This window comes from Leucopleurus acutus (assembly GCF_964270905.1).
Source record: "Leucopleurus acutus genome assembly, chromosome: 2".
In the NCBI taxonomy this organism is placed as follows: domain Eukaryota; kingdom Metazoa; phylum Chordata; class Mammalia; order Artiodactyla; family Delphinidae; genus Leucopleurus; species Leucopleurus acutus.
In genome coordinates, this window is record NC_139143.1 from 145,729,715 (window position 1) to 145,751,284 (window position 21,570).

Below are 21,570 nucleotides of genomic sequence, written 5' to 3' on the forward strand. Positions count from 1 at the left end.
ACCAGAATACTTAGGCGTGGCTTCATAGAAGGAAAAACACCTTGAGATGTATCCTGTGTGATAGGTCAGGATTAGGTAGGCTTACTTATTTGTTCCCTTTTGTGTGACTGTAAGATAGGTGAGGGCAGGGTTTTGTCCCCAGAAATAACCACATTCTTGACTGGTAGTTGGTAGATGGATGGATGGATGGACAGATGGATGGACTAAAGGACAGAGCAATGGATGGTCAGTATAGAGCTAGAACATGATTGAAAGCAAGGTGGTAGTAATAAAAAAGAGGATATAAACAGACAAAAGAAGTATGCTGATGTGGAAAAGTAAGAGATGACATTAGATCCTGAAATACATTAAGTGCCATGCTAAGGATTTTGAATTTTATCTTGTCAATGATAAGAAATTAGCTTGAACAAGTAAATGCCGTGATACTAGGCAGCCTTAGATACAACTTCTATGGAAACTGGCGCTTGTTTGGGAAGAACATCTTCCATGTTCATGGTATTAATTTTCAATAAAGATATTAGATTAGAAATAGAATATGTCAGATCTTATTACTGGAAGGAGACATGGCAATTATCTAATGCAGCCAGGCCATTACAGCATAATGTTAACAAAAATCTGGGCTTTTCATCTAAGCCTTACCATTTAACACCTATGTAATGCTGGACAAATGCCTTAACCTCTGCAAACCTCAGTTTCTACTTATGTAAAATGGGATATTGATAGATCCTAACTCATGCAATTGTGGTGTTGGTTAAATGAAGTAATGATTGTAAAGTGTTTAGCACATTACCTAGCATCTAGAGAGTGCTCAATACCATTTACTTGGCTGTTATACAACCTCCCACCAAAGGCAAGAATTCATGCTCAGAACCTTAGTCTCTTCAAAAATCCTTTGATGGGGAGCTCATTGCCTGGAGAGTCCAGTGTTTTTCTTTGTTGGGCCAGATTTTAGCCACTGAACATATATTTATTGAGCATCTACTATATGCCAAGCCCTCTTATATACATTGAGAATACAGCAGTGTATAAAATATCTTACATGTACCCACACACACATTTGTTCGTTTGTTTATTCAAAAGTCCTTCAAGTTGGGCTGGAAAAAGAAATGACTTCCTTACTCTAGATTCCCAACCATCCCTCCAAGATCTATTCATTGGTATTATGGATGTTGTCTTTACTCCTTCTTTACATGACAGTTTTTAAAACATCTAAGGACTACTTTCTTCTCTAATCTCAAACGGTCATTGTTTTCAACCATTACTCATAAAACGGGAGTCTTTGTGTTTTCACTGTATTTCTGTGGATATATTTTGTAATCCTCTTGTTAGGAACTCAGTGCATTTATAATAGCCATTTTTACTTCTGAGCCTCTCTATATTGTGTATTAAATATAAACAGCATGTGTAATGGAGCAAGTACAGGTCTGGAGTCAGATTAGCGTGGGTTCAACCACTCTATTTTACACAAGTCATTCAACAGCTCAGAGTTTTGACATGCGCGTCTGTAAAGTGAACATAGTAATATTTACTTCATTGATGGTCACAAAGACTAAATAAGATAAATTATATAAAGCATGGAGTACACAGAAGATGATCAATGAGTCTTAGTTTCTTCAACTCTTGGCCTCTCCATTTCTTCTTATCCCTGGAATATTAATATCGCATTAATGAATTGACTCTTTGGAGTTTATCCTTTGTCATCACTCTTTCGTGCAAACCAAGCTGGTTGACATGCCTCTTGAATAAGCAGCTCCTATTTGTGTTTGTGAGCAAAGCAGGGTAGTCCCAGGGCAGTAAGCAGCCCTGGGTCGTTTATACAAGTTTTAAAGGTTACACTCCACTTACAGTTATTACAAAATATTGACTATATTCCCTTTTTTGTACAACACATTCTTGTAGCTTATCTTACACCCGATAGTTTGTACCTTCCACTTCCCCACCCACATATTGCCCCCCCAAAATGGTAACCACTAGTTTGTTTTCTATCTCTGTGAGTCTGCTTCTATAAAGAAAAAAAATTAAAGCATATTAGGATAATAACAGGGGGTTGGGAGTGAAATAAAGGAGGTGTAGGATGATCAAGAAAAGACTCCCTGCGGTGGTGACATTTGGGCTGAGACCTGAATGATGAGGACCCAGTTATGGAAGGTCTAGAAGATATTCCAGGAGAGGGAACAGCTGGGGCAAATTCTCAAGAACCGCCCTCTACACATTTCAAGAACCGGAACGGCGGGGAGCACAGCTAAAACACAGCGCTCTAGGGGAGTGGCGGTGGTGGTTCTTGGGAACCGTGGAATGAGTTTGGATTTTGCTCTAAATGCACTGGGAAGCCAGAGGAGAGTTTTTAAGCCAGGCAGTGACATGAGCTGACATTTATTTTGTAAAGATCAATCTGGATGCTGTCTAAATACTAATTTAGTGGAGAAGCAGGTGGAAATAGGCAGACAGTCTAGGAAGCCATTGTGACAATGAAACAATGGCAATAACATTAAAAATAGCAATCAATACTGATATGGTGTCTGTTCTAAGTATATAAATGATTCCATTTGTGACAATCTTTAAGAAGTAGATGAAGCTATTATATATTTTATAGATGAGAAAACTGAGTCACAGAGAGGTTAAATAACTTGACACAGACAAGGGGGTAGAAATGGAGATAAAGAAATGAACGGATTCAAGTTATGTTTTAAAGGAAAGCCAGCAATTGCTGGATCAGCTGTGGGGAGTGAGATGGGAGGGAAAGAGAGGAATCTAGAACCTGTAGGTGATGTGTTGTTTCCATCCCTGTTGATATTTAACAATGTGCTTGGCACATCACCAGTGCTCAGCACAAGATGGTACTTTCCTAAAAGCTATTGGGGATTGGTTTCTATTTAACAAAACAAGCATGTCTTTGTGCTGTATGCATGTAACACTAGAACTTCTGAAGGCTAGTTTTTAAATCGTTTGTAACTACAGTGCTATTTCATGAATGGCTGCATTTTAGGTAGTTAATACTAGTATAGATCTGCTCCCAATGACCAACAGCAAAGTAGGCTCCTCATAATGATATCTGGAATGTGAAAATTGGCCCCAAGATCCCAGTGTGTTAAACTGAGTCACTGTGGGGCAAAAATAAAGAGAAGGACTTTTTTTTTTTTTTAAAGCCTGTGCCTTTATTAATTTTTAGATCCAGAACACTCAGGTGGCTTCAGCTCAAGCCGCTTCAATAACTTCTTATTATCCCTTTTTAATTGGACTTTAGGGACATACCAAGGCCACTGTTCGCTCTGCCTTTCACAAGGGCAAGGGTGGTGGGAACAGTGGATTTATATAGGCTGTCTCTCTTCTTTCATGTTTTTAAGTTTTCCTCCTTTTAAAAGAAATCACCTAAAGATTCTACTTATTGAGCACTTTTTATAGACAAAGCCTTGTGCCCTATGTTTATGTCCCACTTTCATTTTAAAACTCCCAACTGCAACCACCCCATGAAGTAAGTGGTTAGTGGACTCTCTAACCATAGAGTCAGGTTAAGTAATCCAGGAAGATGCAACTGGATCAGCAGTGCCGGGGTCTGACCTGGTCAGCCCGACTCCAGAGCACAGCCTCCCAGGTGTCTTAAGGTGGATTCGCATGGGACTCTTACCTGTGACAAAAGAGGGCAAGGTTTAAGAGACTCCTGGCCTCCTTGTTTTTTGTTTGGTAATTGACAAATATTTACAGCATCTCATGTGTGGCATAGCTGTGGATTCACCCCTCACACTGTCCTCATTGCCTATTGTCCAGTTCTTTCTAATTAAAAATGAGTTTGTGAATAAAATGGAAATAAAATTATATATAAAAAAAACAGACTTGTGGCCTTAGGATTTCATTTTCTCTTTGCAGAAAGATCTGTGTGAGGGAGGCTGGCTACAGTGGAAAGTGTTTAGAGTCGAGCAGTGCCTTCTCTCTTTGGCAGCATTCAGTTGATAAGGAAAAGGTCATGATTTAGGAAGAAATCAGACAATCACGAGTTGTAGACTTGGAGCCTTTTTTTGGTACATAGGTATATTCAGAAAACTTGAGTGAAAACTAATCTTTGGTTACTGGGCACGTCCTGGGCATTGCTCAGCCCTTTATGTATATCTGTTAGACTCATTTGAACCCCATAACCATTTTAAGAGGCCAAAACTAATATTCCCATCTTGTAGAGGAGAAACCACGAGCTCAGAGACATTTCATGACTTGACCTAAAGTATAAGATAATACAGCTCTTATCCAGGTTGTGAACTCAGAACTGTGTGTTTATAAATATTTTCAACCACAGTGTCCTGTGTCAAAAGTTTTTCAACATGAGGGATTTTGGGACATTTCTGTTAGACTGTAAACTCAGTGAGGCAATGGATCATGTCTTTTTCACCTTTGTTTCCCCAGGAAGTAAACATGCAAGTAATAATGATGTATAACTAAGTAGGTGATGGACCAATGGAGTGACACATAAACAGACTGATGGGGAGAAGGATGGACAGATAGAATGAATTACCCTCTATGGACTTTGACATAACTAAACATTTCAAGACTCTATCTGTATATTTTGCATTGATTGTACGTGCGATATCATATCCTTCTAATTTAAACAAAGCCGAATAAGGAGGATGATCTGACCTCTTCATTTGCCCTTGTGTATCATGTAAGGGTTCCTGCCGTATGAAGATGTGGATTTACATGAAATCCTCTCTCTTCTCTTCTCCTTTTTAGTCTAGCATCCAGCAAGTGACACTCCGCCAACAAGCTTGTCCTTATTATTTTAGCCCTCTCTCCTCTCTTCCCTCTCTTCTGCGGACCCATTACACTCTGAATTAACTATTGATATTTATTTAATCAAACTAATCATTGAGAACTTCACCTCCGTTTTACGTTTAGAATAAATTTTTAAAATCCCAAACTCTTTACAAGGGCCAAGAAGGTCCCGTCATTCTGGCTGCCCTTTACTCCTCTCCTAACCTCCTCTTTCCCTTGTTCACTGTCTTCAGCCCACTGGCCTTTTGGCTTCTCTGCAGATACAACAAGCATGTTCTTCCCAGGCAGAAATACTTGCTTTTTCCTTTGTATAGAGTGGCCTCTTCCCAGATCTTCGCCTGATGACTCCTTCTCATCATGCAGGATTTGTTCGATTGTTCATTCATTCAATTAATCTTTTTTGCACCTCGAGTATGTGCCAGACATCATTTAGATGCTGGTAATCCAACAGAAAACAAAAGAGTCTCTGCCCTCATGACGCATACATTTCAGCTGGGAAGAAAAATAAATATGCAAGTGATGGTATAACGTAAGGTAATGATAAATGCTGAAATGTCAGCCTCCCTGACTATAGCTCATGTTTCCTCTCCCAAGATACTATCTATTCCATGTATAAGGCTGCTTTATTCTTCTGTTAGTATTTATTAATGCTTCCAATGATAATATTTATCCTAGTTATTTATTTTCTGTGTTATTTGAGACCATGAGAGTCTTGAGTTCAAGGACCTTGTCTCTCATTTGCCTTTATATTCTAGAACAGTGCCTGGCACAGAGGAGCTCAATGAAAAAATTAATATGACACCATCTACCTGTCCATCTAGTAGGAGTTTTCAGTATTTCTGTGAGCATCAGAGGAGCACCCAGATCACTGGAGCCTGTAGTGTTAGTCACTGGGGACCCAGCAGTGAGTGATACAGTATAAGACCCCAGAGTAAAAGAGACAATTAAACTAATAAAAGTAATGAAATAATTTAAAGATTTATGACAACTATTAAGAATGGTATAAAGCAAAGAATTATGGTAGATGGAAACAGGTGGGGAAGAGGGCTCTAGGGAAAAGGTAGCAGGAGAAGGACTTTCTTGAAGGTGATGTCTGTCGACTGAAAAAAAAAAGCACAACCTAAAAGCTGAGAATTGTGTTTTATTTGGCGGACTTGTTGAGGACTGAAGCCGGGCTGACAGCCTCTCAGATAGCTCTGAGAGACTGTTCCAAAGAGGTAAGGGAAGAGCCAGGGTATAGAAGAGTTTTGCAAACATCAGGTGGTTGAACATCAAAATATTTCTACTAATTAAAGGAAAAACAAAAATCTCAAGTGAATGAATTTAGCGCTTTTCTGTATGGGAAGGTGCAAGAGCCTGGGTTCATTGAAATTGTTCCTTTGATATGCACCTTAACTTACCTAAGGCCAGAATCCTGTTTTCTCCATCTTTAATCCCCTCAGGGTCCACAGTCAGGAAGTGGGTGGGGGTGGGGCAGGGTGCAGTGGCCTGATGGCCGCAACATCATTTTTTTTACTGATACAGCAGGTGACTTTCTTCGTCCACACATCTAAGGTGAGACCTCATGGTTGAGAGGCAGCTGGCCATACAGGAGCATTCCAGGAAGCAGGAACAGTATTTGCAAAGTCCTTGAGGTAGGAGAGAGGATAGTGTCCTTGCAAAACAGAAAGGAGGCCAGTGTGCTTAGAGTGTAATGAGGGAGGGAGAGGGTGGCAGGACAGGGGTTTGGAGAGGTTACTAAGAATGAGATCGTAAAGGTGAAGCGTTTGATGGTTTTGTTGTTGTTGTTGTTGTTGTTTTTGGTACACGGGCCTCTCACCGTTGTGGCCTCTCCCATTGCGGAGCACAGGCTCTGGACGCGCAGGCTCAGCGGCCATGGCTCACGGGCCCAGCCGCTCCGTGGCATGTGGGATCTTCCCGGACCGGGGCACGAACCTGTGTCCCCTGCATCGTCAGGCGGACTCTCAACCACTGCGCCACCAGGGAAGCCCTGTTGTTTTTAATTAAGAATCGCAAGCAGGATTGTGACAAGGTCTGTTATCTTTTTAAAAAACTTTTTTTAAACATCTTTATTGGAGTATAATTGCTTTACAATGGTGTGTTAGTTTCTGCTTTATAAGAAAGTGAATCAGCCATACGTATACATACATCCCCATATCCCTTCCCTCTTGTGTCTCCCTCCCACCCTCCCTATCCCACCCCTCTAGGCGGTCACAAAGCACCAAGCTGACCTCCCTGTGCTATGCGGCTGCTTCCCACTAGCTATCTATTTTACACTTGGTAGTGTATATATGTCCATGCCACTCTCTCACTTCGTCCCAGCTTACCCTTCCCCCTCCTAGTATCCTCAAGTCCATTTTCTACATCTGCGTCTTTATTCCTGTCCTGCCCCTAGGTTCATCAGAACCATTTATATTTTTTAGATTCCATATATATGTGTTAGCATATGGTATTTATATTTCTCTTTCTGACTTACTTCACTCTGTATGACAGACTCTAGGTCCATCCACTACAAGTAACTCAATCTCGTTCCTTTTTATGGCTGTGTAATATTCCATTGTATATATTTGCCACATCTTCTTTATCTATTCATGTGTCGATGTAAGTTATCTTTTTAAAAGATCATCCTGGCTGCTGTGTGGAGAATAGACTGTAGAAGGACCAGAAAAAATAACACTTAGTGCTTTAAAGAACAAGTGGGAGTTTGTGAAAAGGACATTGGAGGTTAGGACATTACAAGCAGGGGAACCACACATACAAAAGCACAGAGGCAGGAAACCTCCTGGTGGGTCCAGGAATCACAGATAATTTGACATAATTGGAATGTATAGTGGTAGCGTGTATACAAGGCAGTGTAGCATGTAATAACAGTTCAACAAATGCTGGCTGAATAATAGAATGGACTTAGATGGTTCTTAGCTTGCGACTCTATTATATTCAGTCTGTTTTTTGTTAGTTTCCAGATCCTTGGGTGTAGTTCACCTCCCTGTCTAAATTATAAATTCTTTGAAAGCAGAGGGAGAATCAAATACTTCTTTCTTACCAGCTACATAAATGAAATTTGTTTAAATCGAATGACATAGCAATACTTGAAAACGAGAAGATCCAGGGAGTGTGTTATAAGGGGTTAAGAGCATAGAATTTGGGGTCAGGTCAGATAGCCTTGGGTTTATATTTTGAGCACCACAGTCTCTGTGTGATCTTAGGAGAGTTATTTAATATCTCTGGGCCTCCTATTTCTTCACATGGGAAAATGGAGAAATCAATAAATCCTACCTTTTAGGGTTGCTGTGAGGATTGAGATAAATATCTATAATTCTACAAAGTACCCAGCAATGTTGTAAACACTTGATAAATGGTAGCGATTTGTCGTGTGTTTCAAGTAGCAGCGTTTGTCTGTAACGAGGTGTAGGGCTACAGGAAGCAGCTGGGAGTCAGGAGGCTGGTCTCCTAGGAAAGTCTGCCAGCAGCTCAGAGGGTGACCTTGCCTTCTCCTTCTTAAAACAAATGCTCTCAGATATGATGGCGCACTTCAAAGCAGACACCCTGAAATTTGAAATTCAGATATTTTAAAGCTTGAGCTTAACAATGAAAATGAGGGCTTGAGGTCATCTTTTGTTCATGCTGTGGAAGTTGCCACTGGATTATTGAGAAATTGCTTTCATGGTTGCATTAGTAGAAGTCAGGGTGCTTTTAAAGAGTCATTCCTAAGTTCAGCAGTGATTTCATAGATTCTGCCTTAACCTCAAAATACAGGTTAAATAATACTGTTCTCTTATAGATGATAATGTCAGGCATAGGGAAGTATAGTAACTCCCTTCTCACATGTTCCCAATATAAGTGACTATTATATAGAGGAATTGATCTGTGAAACCATTGGATCAGCCTAATGATATTTTAAAAAATATCATCCCAGACTCACTTGTTAGCTCCTTGACTTTCACCATCAACCTGGGCTTCATCATTTTCATTGTAGTTTCTCCTTGGTTCTAGAGTGACTAGTAGTTTACAGGAAAAGAGCATGGACTAGGAATTAGAAGGCCTGGTTTCTGGACCCACAGTGGTGCTACCTTGGGCAAGTACTGAATATCTCCAAGCCTTAGTTTCCACATGTGTAAAATGCCTTATAGTGCTACTGAGAGGATTCAAGGAGAGAACATACGTAACATTAGCATGAATAGAGTTTGGTCAAAGGGGGAATGAGGGCGTGTGAGTTAGTGAATGGAAATCTCAGATCTTCTGTACTTTCCCGTCTTCAGCACATGTGATTGTTTCTCATCATGGCTTTGCTTCATAGTTTGTTTTGTCGTCTGGGGGCCTCTCTGCTGTGTGTGCCAATGACCTCCTCCTGTGGTGACTTCCATGGCAGTGGAGCTGCTCATGCTCTGTTTGGCGTCCGCTGGCACTTCCCTTCCCTTCCGAGACGGTCTCCAGCAGAGTGGTTAGGACCCCAGATTCTGGACTCACATATCTGGCTTCTAATCTCTGCTCTGCCGCTTACTACTCTGTGACCGTGGATCGTGCCTCAGTTTTCTCATCTGAACGTGGAAAGAATGACAGTATCTTCATAGGTTCAAATGAGAATCAAACAAATTGATACGTATACTTGAAACAGTGCCTGGCACTAGTAAGTGTGTAATAATTATTAGCTATCATTATTGTTGACACGCCCTCCTTTTGAATGAGATCAATGGTATGACAAAGTAGCTTCAGAGTTAGTAATACTCCCGAAACTGGGATCACTTTAACAACATTTACTTGGTCATTGTATTAGTCAGGGTTCTCCAGAGAAACAGAACCAGTAGTAGCACATATATTTTATATACTTATATATTACATATTATATTGTATATATTACATATATAATATTTATTTAATTATTAAGTATGAGGAATTAGGGACTTCCCTGGTGGTGCAGTGGTTAAGAATCCGCCTGCCAATGCAGGGGACACGGGTTCGAGCCCTGGTCCGGGAAGATCCCACATGCCACAGAGCAACTAAGCCCGTGCGCCACAACTACTGAACCTGCGTGCCACAACTACTGAAGCCCGCACACCTAGAGCCTGTGCTCCGCAACAGGAGAAGCCACCACAATGAGAAGCCCGCACACTGTGGCGAAGAGTAGCCCCCGCTCGCCGCAACTAGAGAAAGCCCGTGTGCAGCAATGAAGACCCAATACAGCCAAGAAATAAATAAATTTAAAAATAAAAAAGAAGGATGAGGAAATGGCTTACACAGTTATTGAGGCTAAGAAGTCCCATGATCTGCCATCTGTAAGCAGGAAAGCCAGTGGTGTAATTCCAAGTCCAACAGCCTGAGAACCAGGGGAGCCAATGGTGTAAATCCTAGTCCAAGGCAGGAGAAGATGAGTTGACATGTCCCAGCTCAATAAGTGAGGCAGGAAAAATTGAGTGACTTCTTTGCTTCTGCTTTTGTTCTATTCAGACCCTCAGTGGCCTGCATGATGCCTGCTCGCATTAGGGAGGGCAGTCTGCTCTGCTGAGCCCACTGATGCAAATGCTGACTTCCTCCAGAAACACCCTCCAGACACATCAGAAATAATATTTATCAGGACACTCTGTGGCCACATAAAATTAACCATCCCAGTCGTCGTACTTTTATGGCCCTTTATAGAAAGAATTGGGTTATCCATTCATGAATTGGAAACAAAGAAATACCTACTGCCCAGGGCTGAATGACATTGGAGGCCTTGTATATGTTGTTTGTTGTTGCTGTTGGTTATAGACGTCATAATAGAATCCGTAAGGTTATGAAACATGCAATAGTAGAATTAGGCCTGCATACAAACATGTGTATACATGTGTATATGCATAAACATATATATGATTCATAAAATATAGGCATGATATACAAAGATGTGTATGCAGAGGTGTGTGTGTGTTCTGTAAAAATGGTAGAAGTGGGAGAACTGGTGGTAGAGGTGGTAGAACTTGAAGTCCAAGTTGTCGATGTGTGTACAGGTGGAAGTGGTAGTAAACGTAGTAGTGCAAGTGGAAGTAGTGAACTCTTTGTGCCAAGCACTGCACTAAGCACAGCATAATGTACGTCACCTCATCCTCATAAAAAAGAGGATTAAAGGAAGAAGTGACTTGGGTCCAATTACCAATCCAGGATCACAGCCAGGTAAAGCTGAGATTCAACCCCACACCTCTCTTTCCATAGCCTGTGTCTCCTTATAAGCATTCTGCTCAACGGCTTCGTCTTTAACCACTATCTTATATGTAGAAGACAGAGGTTGGAATAGCTTATGAGAAAAAAAAAATCCTTTAAAATTTCTCGTGCATTTTTGTGAACCTGGCATGAATGCATTTTGAGATCGATTTTAGATAGAATGGATGCCATTTTTTAAAGTCTAATTATCAGTTATTTGATTCAAGAGTTAATTCTTTTTTTTTTTTTTTTTTTTTTTTTTTGCGGTACGCGGGCCTCTCACTGTTTTGGCCTCTCCCGCTGTGGAGCACAGGCTCCGGTCGCGCAGGTTCAGCAGCCATGGCTCACGGGCCTAGTCACTCCACGGCATGTGGAATCTTCCCGGACCGGGGCACGAACCCGTGTCCTCTGCATTGGCAGGCGGACTCTCAACCACTGCGCCACCAGGGAAGCCCAAGAGTTAATTCTTTCATTCAAGAACTTCTTAAGTGAAAAGCCTATGGGGAGAATAGTCTTACAAGAAGTATTTGTTGGAAACAGGAACTTTCCCAGTTTGGGACTTTGAGTAATTGAGAAATCGGATGGTCTCATCCTTCCTTGTCACCAGGAACCTGTGGAATGTCACAGAGAGCAGCTGCTGGCTAAGCTACAAGTGTTCTTCCTGTTTCCAGAACATGTGGGCCATTGACATAAATGGAAGAAGCTGGATTTTTCAACTTAGGTCCACACCCCTAATAAAACAAATGCAAAAGCCTCACTGGTTTTGCTGTTCAAGTCTCAATCGTTCTACTTTAACACAAGCTCTTTAGATTTTCCAGAACTGTCGCATTGAAACTTTTCGACTCACCCTCATGCAGTGTGGCACAGGAGAAGATGAGAAAGGAAACGTACCCGTCAGGCATTTTCACATGTTAACTCAGTTATTCGCCCATCAAACTGCCAATGACCCTATGAAGAAATGAAGGCTCAGAGGAGCTAACTGTTCGAGGCCACACGACCAATGAGAGGTGGATGGGATGAATCTAGGTACAGTGCCCAACACGTGGTAAACCCTCAACAAATAGCACCTAATCCTGTCATGAACAATTTCTCTGTTTGACCAAATGAACAGATGTTTGTATGAGCTGCGTGAGCTGCTTCCCTAGCATGTACAGTCTGATACAGAGGTTGACGAATTATTTTCTCCAAAGGAAGGTGGTAGCCCAGGGGTGGACATGGCAAGTGGAAACAACCACAAGGGGAGTTCACAAGTCTGTGTTTTAGCCAGAGAGACCCCTAGTTGTTCAAAAATCTATTTTGAAGTTAGGTTTCCAAGCGTCCAAACACAATTAGAAAATACCTGCTTTTGTAAATCATCTGTAACATTTCCATTGCATTTATGGAGCTCTTGTTTCTCCAGGAACATGGATATTGTTGAAGATATCATTAAGAAACATTCGTGTTTTATTATGTAATATTTAAATTACTAGAGGTTTTCTATAAGAAAGTCAGAAAAGATAGAAACTGATGCTATGCCAGTAATAAAAGGAACTTTCCAAAATGCAAACCTCAACACTTCCTTTTTAAAATACTGTAATTTTTATAATATAATAAAATTACTAGCCCAATTTTGGTGAGATGCCTATATACAGAGGGCAAATATTTCATTCAATATCTATAATATACCTTTAAAGTAGATTTTATTATTACTGTTGTATAGAGTAGGAAACTGGGGATTTAAGGTATTTATTCAATACTTTAAAACTAGAAAATGGAAGAGATAGGACTCAAATTCATAAGTCTGACCCCAAGCTCCAAGTTTGTCTATAATTCTGTGTTGCCTCCCAATACGTCTGAAGTCCTGGAGACATGAATGTTTTAATAAATGTGGAAACAATGAAATTGAAGCATAGATGTATTTAAATTATAGAGTTATTTCTTCCCAGCAATCCAAGTTCATTATATTGACCCATGATGTATTAAGTCAAGGTAGATCTCAGATCCGGTTTTTTTGTTTTTTTGCGGTACACGGGCCTCTCACTGTTGTGGCCTCTCCCGTTGCGGAGCACAGGCTCCGGACACGCAGGCTCAGCGGCCATGGCTCACGGGCCTAGCCGCTCCGCGGCATGTGGGATCCTCCCGGACCGGGGCACGAACCCGTGTCCCCCGCATCGGCAGGCGGCCTCTCAACCACTGCACCACCAGGGAAACCCCTCAGATCTGGTTTTAATGGACTGGGAAAAAGATAAAAGACATCCTCAGGTAACAAAAAGGGAAGTTTAAATACATGTACAATATCTTTTTTCCCTTTCAACATTAATCCTGGGACTGCGTCTCTACAAAGACAACTGATCTGAAAGATGACTTTTTTTTTTTACATTCTCTTGAAATTCTTTCAGATCATCTGAAGTCAGATATTTATTCATTTCTGACAAAAATAGTCCAAGAAATTGATTACACATCTTATTTCAATATTTCCGCAAATTGTTTCTTATTAATAAAGTTAACTTACCGTAGACACATTGAGATTGTTAGGCCATTGGAGCATAAGATATATGGCATAGTCTATAATTTAAGAACGTTTCTCTGGATTATTTCATGGAGGGGGAGGGGAACAAAATGATGAGGGGAGAAATTACTGGTGCATCAGAGTTCTTATTTTTCCTCTTCAGCAAAATGAACTACTCATATACGTCTTTTAAAATATTACAGAGATTGTGAAAAAAAACCCTGAAATATTCAAAGTGGTCAAACATAGATGGGAAAACAGTTGGTGGAATATGCTTATAAAATAAATAGAGGGAAAAAAGTAAAGAGAACTCCAACCTTTTCATTGTCTATAACAACTATAGGAATATGGGGAAAATCAGGAAGATTACCAAAATGCAAAGAGCTCACTAGTGTGAAGGTGGGAGAATTATGGGTGATTTTTTTCTCTCTCTCCTATCCACAGTTGGGGTGAAGAAGTGGTTTTTCATTTGCTGTGGATACAGTTGAAGTCCCCTTTGTTTCATTCCCTAGTCCCATTTCTCATTCTTTCTTCCCAGTTGGAGGCAACTCCAGTTGGAGCGAATCCATTTAGGGTATTTCTTATTCTTCAGCTACAAACTCAGGTATCTGTTAAAGATACAGGATTTTATAGTTTTGTATAAACAGCGTCTCATTTTATCCTTCTGAAACTTGAATTTTTTCAAAGCTGTTTTCATATTCTATCTATGATGATGCATGTATGTCTAGTTTGTTCATTATAATTGCATATTGTATATGTTTCATCATATGAATGTATCACAATTTGTGTATTTTCTTACTGAGGGACATTTAGATTGTTTTATATTTTCACCTTTTCCAATGATACTGCAATGGTAATCCTCATGTATTTCCAGGTGAATATAAGCAAGTTTCACTAGGTTATTTACCTAAAGTAGAATTGCTAAACAATAGTAAATAAGGAACTTCAGTTTTACTAGATATTGAAAAATTGTCTGCCAAAATGGCTGTGTCAATTCATACTCTCAAACCAGTGTAAAGAGTTTCTGTTTCTCCGTGTTCCTGCCAAATGTGATGTTATTTTCCAATTTGGGGATTCTTGCTGAATTGTTGGATATGAACCAAATTCTCATTGTCTTCACTCCATTTCCCTGTTGACTATAAGGTTGCATATTTACTTCTATAAACTATTCCTTTTTTCTCTTCTGTGATGTCTATCATATCCTTTTGTCCAATTTTCTATGGATTTGTTTTTTTTCCTATTTCAGGAGTTCCCAACAGAGTTTACATATCAGCTGAAGTTTATTACACTTTGCCATTAAGTGTGCTATTTGTTAGTATTTAATCTAGTTAAGAGAGTTATCTGTGTGAAATGCTTTTTTGCGTCTATTAAAATAATTTGGGTTTTTTTCCTCTCTTACTGTTTCAGTGTGATTAATTGCAATAATTTGCATCAGATAGATTTTCTGATGTTGAGCCATCATTGAAGTCTTGGAATAAATTTTAGTTATTCTTGAGTTAATTTTAATACTGACTAATTCATTTATTTAGTATTTAGTGAGTTTGGGCTAAAATTTCTTAAGTGAAATTGAGCTTTATTTTTATTTTATTGTTTGGTCATTTTGTGGTTTTCATATCAAAATTACACTATCCTCTGAAGATGAGTAGGGTAGCTTTTCTGTTTTTCTATCCCCTGAAACTTTGCTAAAAGTTGCTTATAAAACTACTTAGCAGACGAAAAGGAGAGAGGTGACCCGAGTGTGGAGGCGGGTGTGTGCACTATTGATTCAAGCCCTTTGATAGTTTATTGGCTTATCTGTCTTTCTAGTTCTTCTTCAGTCACTGTGGTAATTTTGTATTTCCCTATTAATTTGCCAGATTTCCCTAAATTTTCAAATTTATTGGCAGAGAGCTGATCTTAACATTTTCTTAGATTTCTGAAAATCTAAAACTAACTTTAGTTTTGTCCCCTTTCGTACCTGTGATTTACATATGTGTGTGTGTATGCATGCACGTGTGTGTAACTTCTCTCATTTTCTTGATCAGTCATGCTAAAGTATGGTCTAATATTTATATACCTACTTAAGCTTTCTTCTGGATAGTTTGTTTTGCATCTCTTCCTCCATACATTGATATGGGAGCTTTGGTTTGCCTGGTGGTTTTGAGCTGCATTAGCAAGATTTTTACAACGTCCTGTCAGATCCTCTCTATTTTTATTGGAGTAGACTAATCTATGTACATTTATTGTGATTCTTGATCGATTTGGACTTTTTCCCATTATATTTTATGTTTTAAATTTACTATGCAATTCCCTTACACGCATTTTTTTCCTTTTCTTGTTTAACATTTAAGCTTTCTCATTGAATATTTTCCTTCTACCAGTTGAGAAGTTAAATATTCTATTTCTGTTCCTTTTAGTAATTACAATGAAAGGCATCCATAATTAACCAAGTCTAATGATAATCAAAATCTCTATCCTGCTCCTAAATGATACCTGAGAATAACTCCCATAGCCCTCTTTCACAATCTTCCATATTATTATTTAGTATTTTAAGTCTATTTTATTCTTAAACTTCTACAAATTAGTTATTTTTTACAGTCAGTATTTATTTAGATTTACCAATAGCTTTATTAATTTCTTTGATCACCATTGTTTCTTATATGATATTTCATTACTAGTTCAGTTTCATTTGATGTTTTCAGCAAGGATCTGCGAGCAGTAAGTACACATATCTGTACTCTGAGAATGTCTTTGTTTCTCTCTTGCCCTTGAATGATAGTATATCTGGAGAGGATTTTACATTGACAGCTATCTTAGCTCATTGCCTTAAGATATCCACAATCCCCAGCATCTGTTGTTGCTAATGAGAAGTCTATTGCCAGTCTGACTGCAGTAGATAATCTGTATCTATTGTAGATAGATAATCTGTAGATAATCTGTCTTTTCTCTCACACAACTTTTACATTTTTTTCTTTCACTTATTCTGATTTATTAAAAACTGTATACCTGTGGATTTATTATTAAAGCTGCTTCAATAGATAGATTTATTTCCCTTTTCAATATTAATGTCTTAGCTATTATCGTTTGAATATTGGCTCCCTTTCATCATCATCTTCTTTCTTTTTTGCTCTTAGAATCCCTTGTATATATAGATCGGACTTTCTCATTCTATCCTCCCTACTGCGAGCTCTCTTTTAATACTTTCCATCTCTTAATCTCTCTGTGCTACATGCTAGGTGACTTCCTCAGGTCTAACTAATTCACCAGTTCTCTCTTCTGCTGTGTCTAGTCTACTTTTCAACTTCTACATTTTTATTTCAAAAACTATATTTAATGAAATATTGCCATTTGCAATAACATGGATGGACTTGGAGGGTATGATGCTAAGTGAAATAAGTTAGGCAGAGAAAGACAAATACTGTATGTAATCACTTAAATGTGGAATCTAAAAAATAAAACTAGTGAATATAACAAAAAAGAAGTAAATTCACAGATATAGAGAACAAAATAGTGGTCACCAGTGGAGAGAGAGAAGCGGAAAGGGGCAAGATAGGGGTAGGGGATTAAGAGATACAAACTACTGTGTATAAAATAAATAAGCTATGAGGATATATAGTACAACACAGGGAATATAGCCAATATTTTATCATAACTATAAATGGAATATAACCTTTAAAAATTGTGAATCACTGTGCTGTACACCTGAAACTTATGTAATATTGTACATCAGTTATACTTCAATTTAAAAATTAATTTAAAAAACTATATTTATGATTTCCATAGTTCCTATCCTGCCCCCAAATCTATATTTTTTCCACACTCTATTGTTTTTCCTAATGGCTTTTATTCCTCACGTTATTTCTTTGAACACTTAAAACATGCTTATTTTAATGTCACTTTCATATCATTCTAATATTTAATTCTCCCATTCGTTACATCTTCTGACTACCTACAGTGGTTCATCTCCTTGTGTGATTTGCACTTTTTCATTATACACTTGTTTTGAGTGGGAGTTGTTTCCTTTGGAAACCATAGGTGCCATGGGTGTGGGAGCATGTTTACAGAAGGATTTCAGACTTCCTTTACAAGGCAGGTTGGGGGTGGATTTCAAGTAGCAGTTTTGGCTTTGTGTCTCAGAAATACACAGATCGTATGCATCTAGAACCCCTACTCGGTGCTGGGTTGTAGAGTTTCTGCCTTCTCATGGGTGACTCTTTGAGCTCCAGTGGCCCTGGTCAGATAGCAAACTTCCCTGTTTGCTCCCTGGGAGAGTGCACAGTTATTTTTTAGAATTAATTTTAGAGATGGGATGGCATTTTGTGACCCTGGACCTTATTCTTTTAGCTCAGTTCCAGCTTCCCATTCAGGTGAGGCCTGTGGCTCACACTGAACTTAAATCCCCAGCCATCAAATCCCCAGCCACCCAATCAGTGAGATCTTTCTTTGATCCCAATTTCCCATGGAGTACCTTGGCTGCAATTCTCACTGATATCTTTAATTGTAAGTTTCCTCTTTAGGTCTGGCACCTGGGGAATTTTACCTTATTGATTTCTAGGTTAGTTATGGGTTCTTGTTATAATTCTTTGCATCGTTATACTTTATCCAGAATTCCTCTGTATTTAAAGTGGGGGTGGAATGCCTTCCATGTCTGTTTAGGTCACCATATGGACCAGACTTACTTATATTACTTCTCTAATGAGGAAAAAAATACCCAAAGTTTGAAAATATGTTTTAAAAATGTTTTGCTTTAAGTAACTTTTTTCCTCCACACTTCTCAGTGCTGAATTTGAAGAACCACATCACTCTGAGGCAACAATCTCCTGTCTGAGACACTCCAGCAACTCCATTAACCTGTGCACCACAAAAGAGATGGCTGATTGTAAGTCTGCTAAGCCAATTAATATTGTAACCCTGTATGGAATGAAAATGTGTCCAAAATGGTATTTTCCCCCCAGCTAACTCTAAGTTTAAAAATTCACAGCCATGTTGCTTTACTATCCCATTTCCTTTTATTTTGTCCTTGTCTAGTCTCTTAAAAATATAAATAAACCCAGTTGGGCATCAAGGCTATCTCCCAGCCCTAGTGCTGCCTTCTCTCTACCCTCTTCTATTCTCTCCTTCACCAACCTGCTTAGATGCTTTGCCTTTTGTAGATACGTGGGAGGGAAAATCAAGATATGGCGATTCATTTTTCTTCCTTCTCCTCCCATGGAAACGTCATCTCTTTTCTCGTGGTGTCTGACTTGAAGTCCCCTGGTAACTCAGTGTGTGGAGAGGGAGATAAGAGACTGTGGGAATGAGGTCCTTTTGTTTAGCCTGAATAGAAGCAGAGGATGCGTTAAAAGGATCTGACCGCTCGTTCAGAGTTAAGTCTTCCGACAAAGCTCAGAACTTTCAGTGAAAAAAGAGACCCCCTCAGCCAAGATGATGAAGAAGCAGGGACTCAGAGCATTTCTACAGGTTTCTATATCTTTGTTCTGCCTATAGGATCAGCCAATTTTCTACAAAAGGCATAAATATTAGTGCTGGAATAAACACTAGTATTTATGGAGCCTGTACTATGGGCCACAGTTCTATGTCACGACCTCTGTGTACATCCCTTTTGATCTAGAGGTTGTATTAACCCACTTTTAGAGACAGAAAACTGAAGATCAGAGAGATTGAGTTGCATAAGGTCACACAAGTAATACACGGTAGGGCTGTAATGTGCAACGGTTCAGACTGCCTCTAAGATCTGTGCTCTTTCCACAATTTTATGCTGCTTCTCAGTCAAGAATGTTGACTTCCCTGAAAGGAGAGTTAGAGAGAGATCCTCTGCTACAACCTCTTTATTGTATAGACAAGAAGCCCAGGGCTCTGGGAGAGGAAGTCATTTGCCTGGGATCACACGCTTAGGAAGTTCACGGGTAACAGTTAGAACCCGTTGAAATTTCCCTCCCCTCTCCTGGGAAATAAGGGGTTGAAGAACTCCTGGAAAAATTCTCTCCTAGACTGGACAAACTCTAGGTTCTCCCATTTGGCTTGTAACGTACTAGACATAAGAAGCAGGACTCCTGTCCCCATCAACCCAGAAGGCAGTGCTGCTCCATACTTGGGGTGTCCAGGCCCTTGCCTTAAGGGCACGGCTTCTCAAATTAGAATGTTTGCATGAATCACCTGGGGATCTTGTTAAAACATCGATTCTGGTTCAGTAGCTCTGGGTTGGGCCTGAGATTCTTCTTTTCTAACAAGTGCCCTAGTGATCCTGAGGCTGCTGGTCCACAGACCACACTTTGAATATAAGGGCTGTGGGCTCTGTTGGGACTACATTCCAAAGCTAAGAGCTCACAGGGCCAAGGGGACTCTCCAGTCAGAGCCTGCACCTTCTCTCTGGATTACAGGAGACCCCCAGAATGCCCTCCCACAAGTGGCTTTCTAAGATCCTGCTTGGGCCTCTTCCCTAGGTCCTTCCTCCTCAGGACACATTGGGCTGCAGAGACATCTGTTCATGCGGGGCAGGAGAGGATGGGGTTGACATATGCAAGGCTCCTCCTGTGTAGGGTGAAGCTGAGGATTGAAAAGAAGGAAGGAAGGAAGGAAGCTGGACCAGAGGCCTGCATTTGTTCTCTCCAGGCCACAGATGTCCAAGGTGGGCCTGTGGGGGACATCATTTGAGATACCCAAATAAGGAACCACTAACCCAGGCCTCTCTTCAGTCTTCAACTGAGGAATTCTTTGTGTCCCTCCATGCTGCTAAGGAAGCAAGCATTTATGACTGAAAAGAGAAAGGGCTCAGAAAATAACCCACTGATGCAACTGAGAGGTAACTGAGCAGAGGGCAATAGGAAGGCGGTAGGGTGAGAGAAGGGTGAGGGTGGGGAGAACTTCCCAGGCCAGAATGGCATCTTGTGGGAGTTAGGAAGAGGGCTGCCAGGGCTGAAGAAGCTGGGGAACTGCAGCCTGGGATCAAAAAGATTCTGTTATATCCCCCACTCCTTTCTCTGTCCCTCTCTAAAGAGTCAAGATACAATTACCCTACAGGAGAAAAAGGGAAGGAAGTGGACTATTTGACCCCCACTTGTCCCTGTTCGTTTGACTGTTCCCATGTATTTCATCCTCTTTACACTTACTGGTTGAATGATATATGAACCTCAGTTTCTTCATCTACCAAATTGGTATAATGTCTCCTTTGTGTAATTGTTCTGTATGTTTGAGAAGGTAATATATTTAAAGTCAAGCGAACTCTGCTCTGAGATGATGGAGCAGATGTACTTTTCCCTGGTCCCCCTGCTAAGTACAACTAAAACCCCTGGATATTCTATATAAAAGTAATATATAGATAGATAGATAGATAGATAGATAGATAGATAGAGTATACATATATATACACTATATATACACACTATATATATGTGTGTGTGTGTGTGTATGTGTATATATATATACATATATATATAGTATTTTTTATATTCAAACATAAGAAAACTAGAACACTCTGAAAAGGTAGAAAGAAGAAGGTAGACCAACTAGGGACCTCTGGACCCAACAAGGATAAGTGGTGAGATCCTTGGGTTTTCTTCTTGCTTCATATATCCCAGACTTGGAGCTGAAGTAGCTGCCAACCCAGAAACACCAATGGGCACAGACAAAACAGCTCCAACAGAAGCCTGCTCTTTCTGACCAAAGGACCAGGAAAAGGGGAGACTAGAAAGGCAGGAAGCCTCTGGACAACAACTGTTCTCCCCCAGCTGAATGTAACAGAAAACAAAACAAAACAAAACTGGCCCCACCACCACCAGCCAATGCTGAGTGGGGAGTCTGGACATCCACCCTCATCAAGCTACAATGATGCACCCCAGCCCCTCCACTGAGGTGTTTTCAGAGAAGGCCAAGTAGAGAGCTGGGACTTTCATCCCTGCCAGGGTAACAAAACTCCACTTACAGTGATAGCCAGTGAAGACCATATGGGGAGCATAGACTCCAGCCCTCCACCCAGAAATAACAAGGCATCCCTTCCCCTCCCTGTTGGGTTGGTGTCAGAACAGACCTCGTGGAGAGTCAGGACTTTCACAAACACCCAGTAGTAAAGGCAGCCACCCTCTCCCTGTGGTATCAGCAAAGGCTGTGTTGGGAGCAATAACAAGACTTAGCAATCCTAAATGTATACGCATGAAATTCCAGAGCTGCAAAATATG

At 40.1% G+C, this 21,570-nt stretch overlaps 1 protein-coding gene across 1 annotated transcript in view; it reads left to right on the top strand.

Annotated features, from left to right (window-relative positions):
- Positions 1–21,570, top strand: part of FYB2 (FYN binding protein 2) — a gene marked incomplete at its 5' end in the record, with an annotated part of 86,621 nt that overhangs the window by 10,215 nt on the left and 54,836 nt on the right. The window contains one exon of the mRNA XM_082859290.1: positions 18,175–18,275. Coding sequence (XP_082715416.1) covers positions 18,175–18,275 — 101 coding nt within the window. The remainder of the gene's footprint in view (positions 1–18,174; positions 18,276–21,570) is intronic.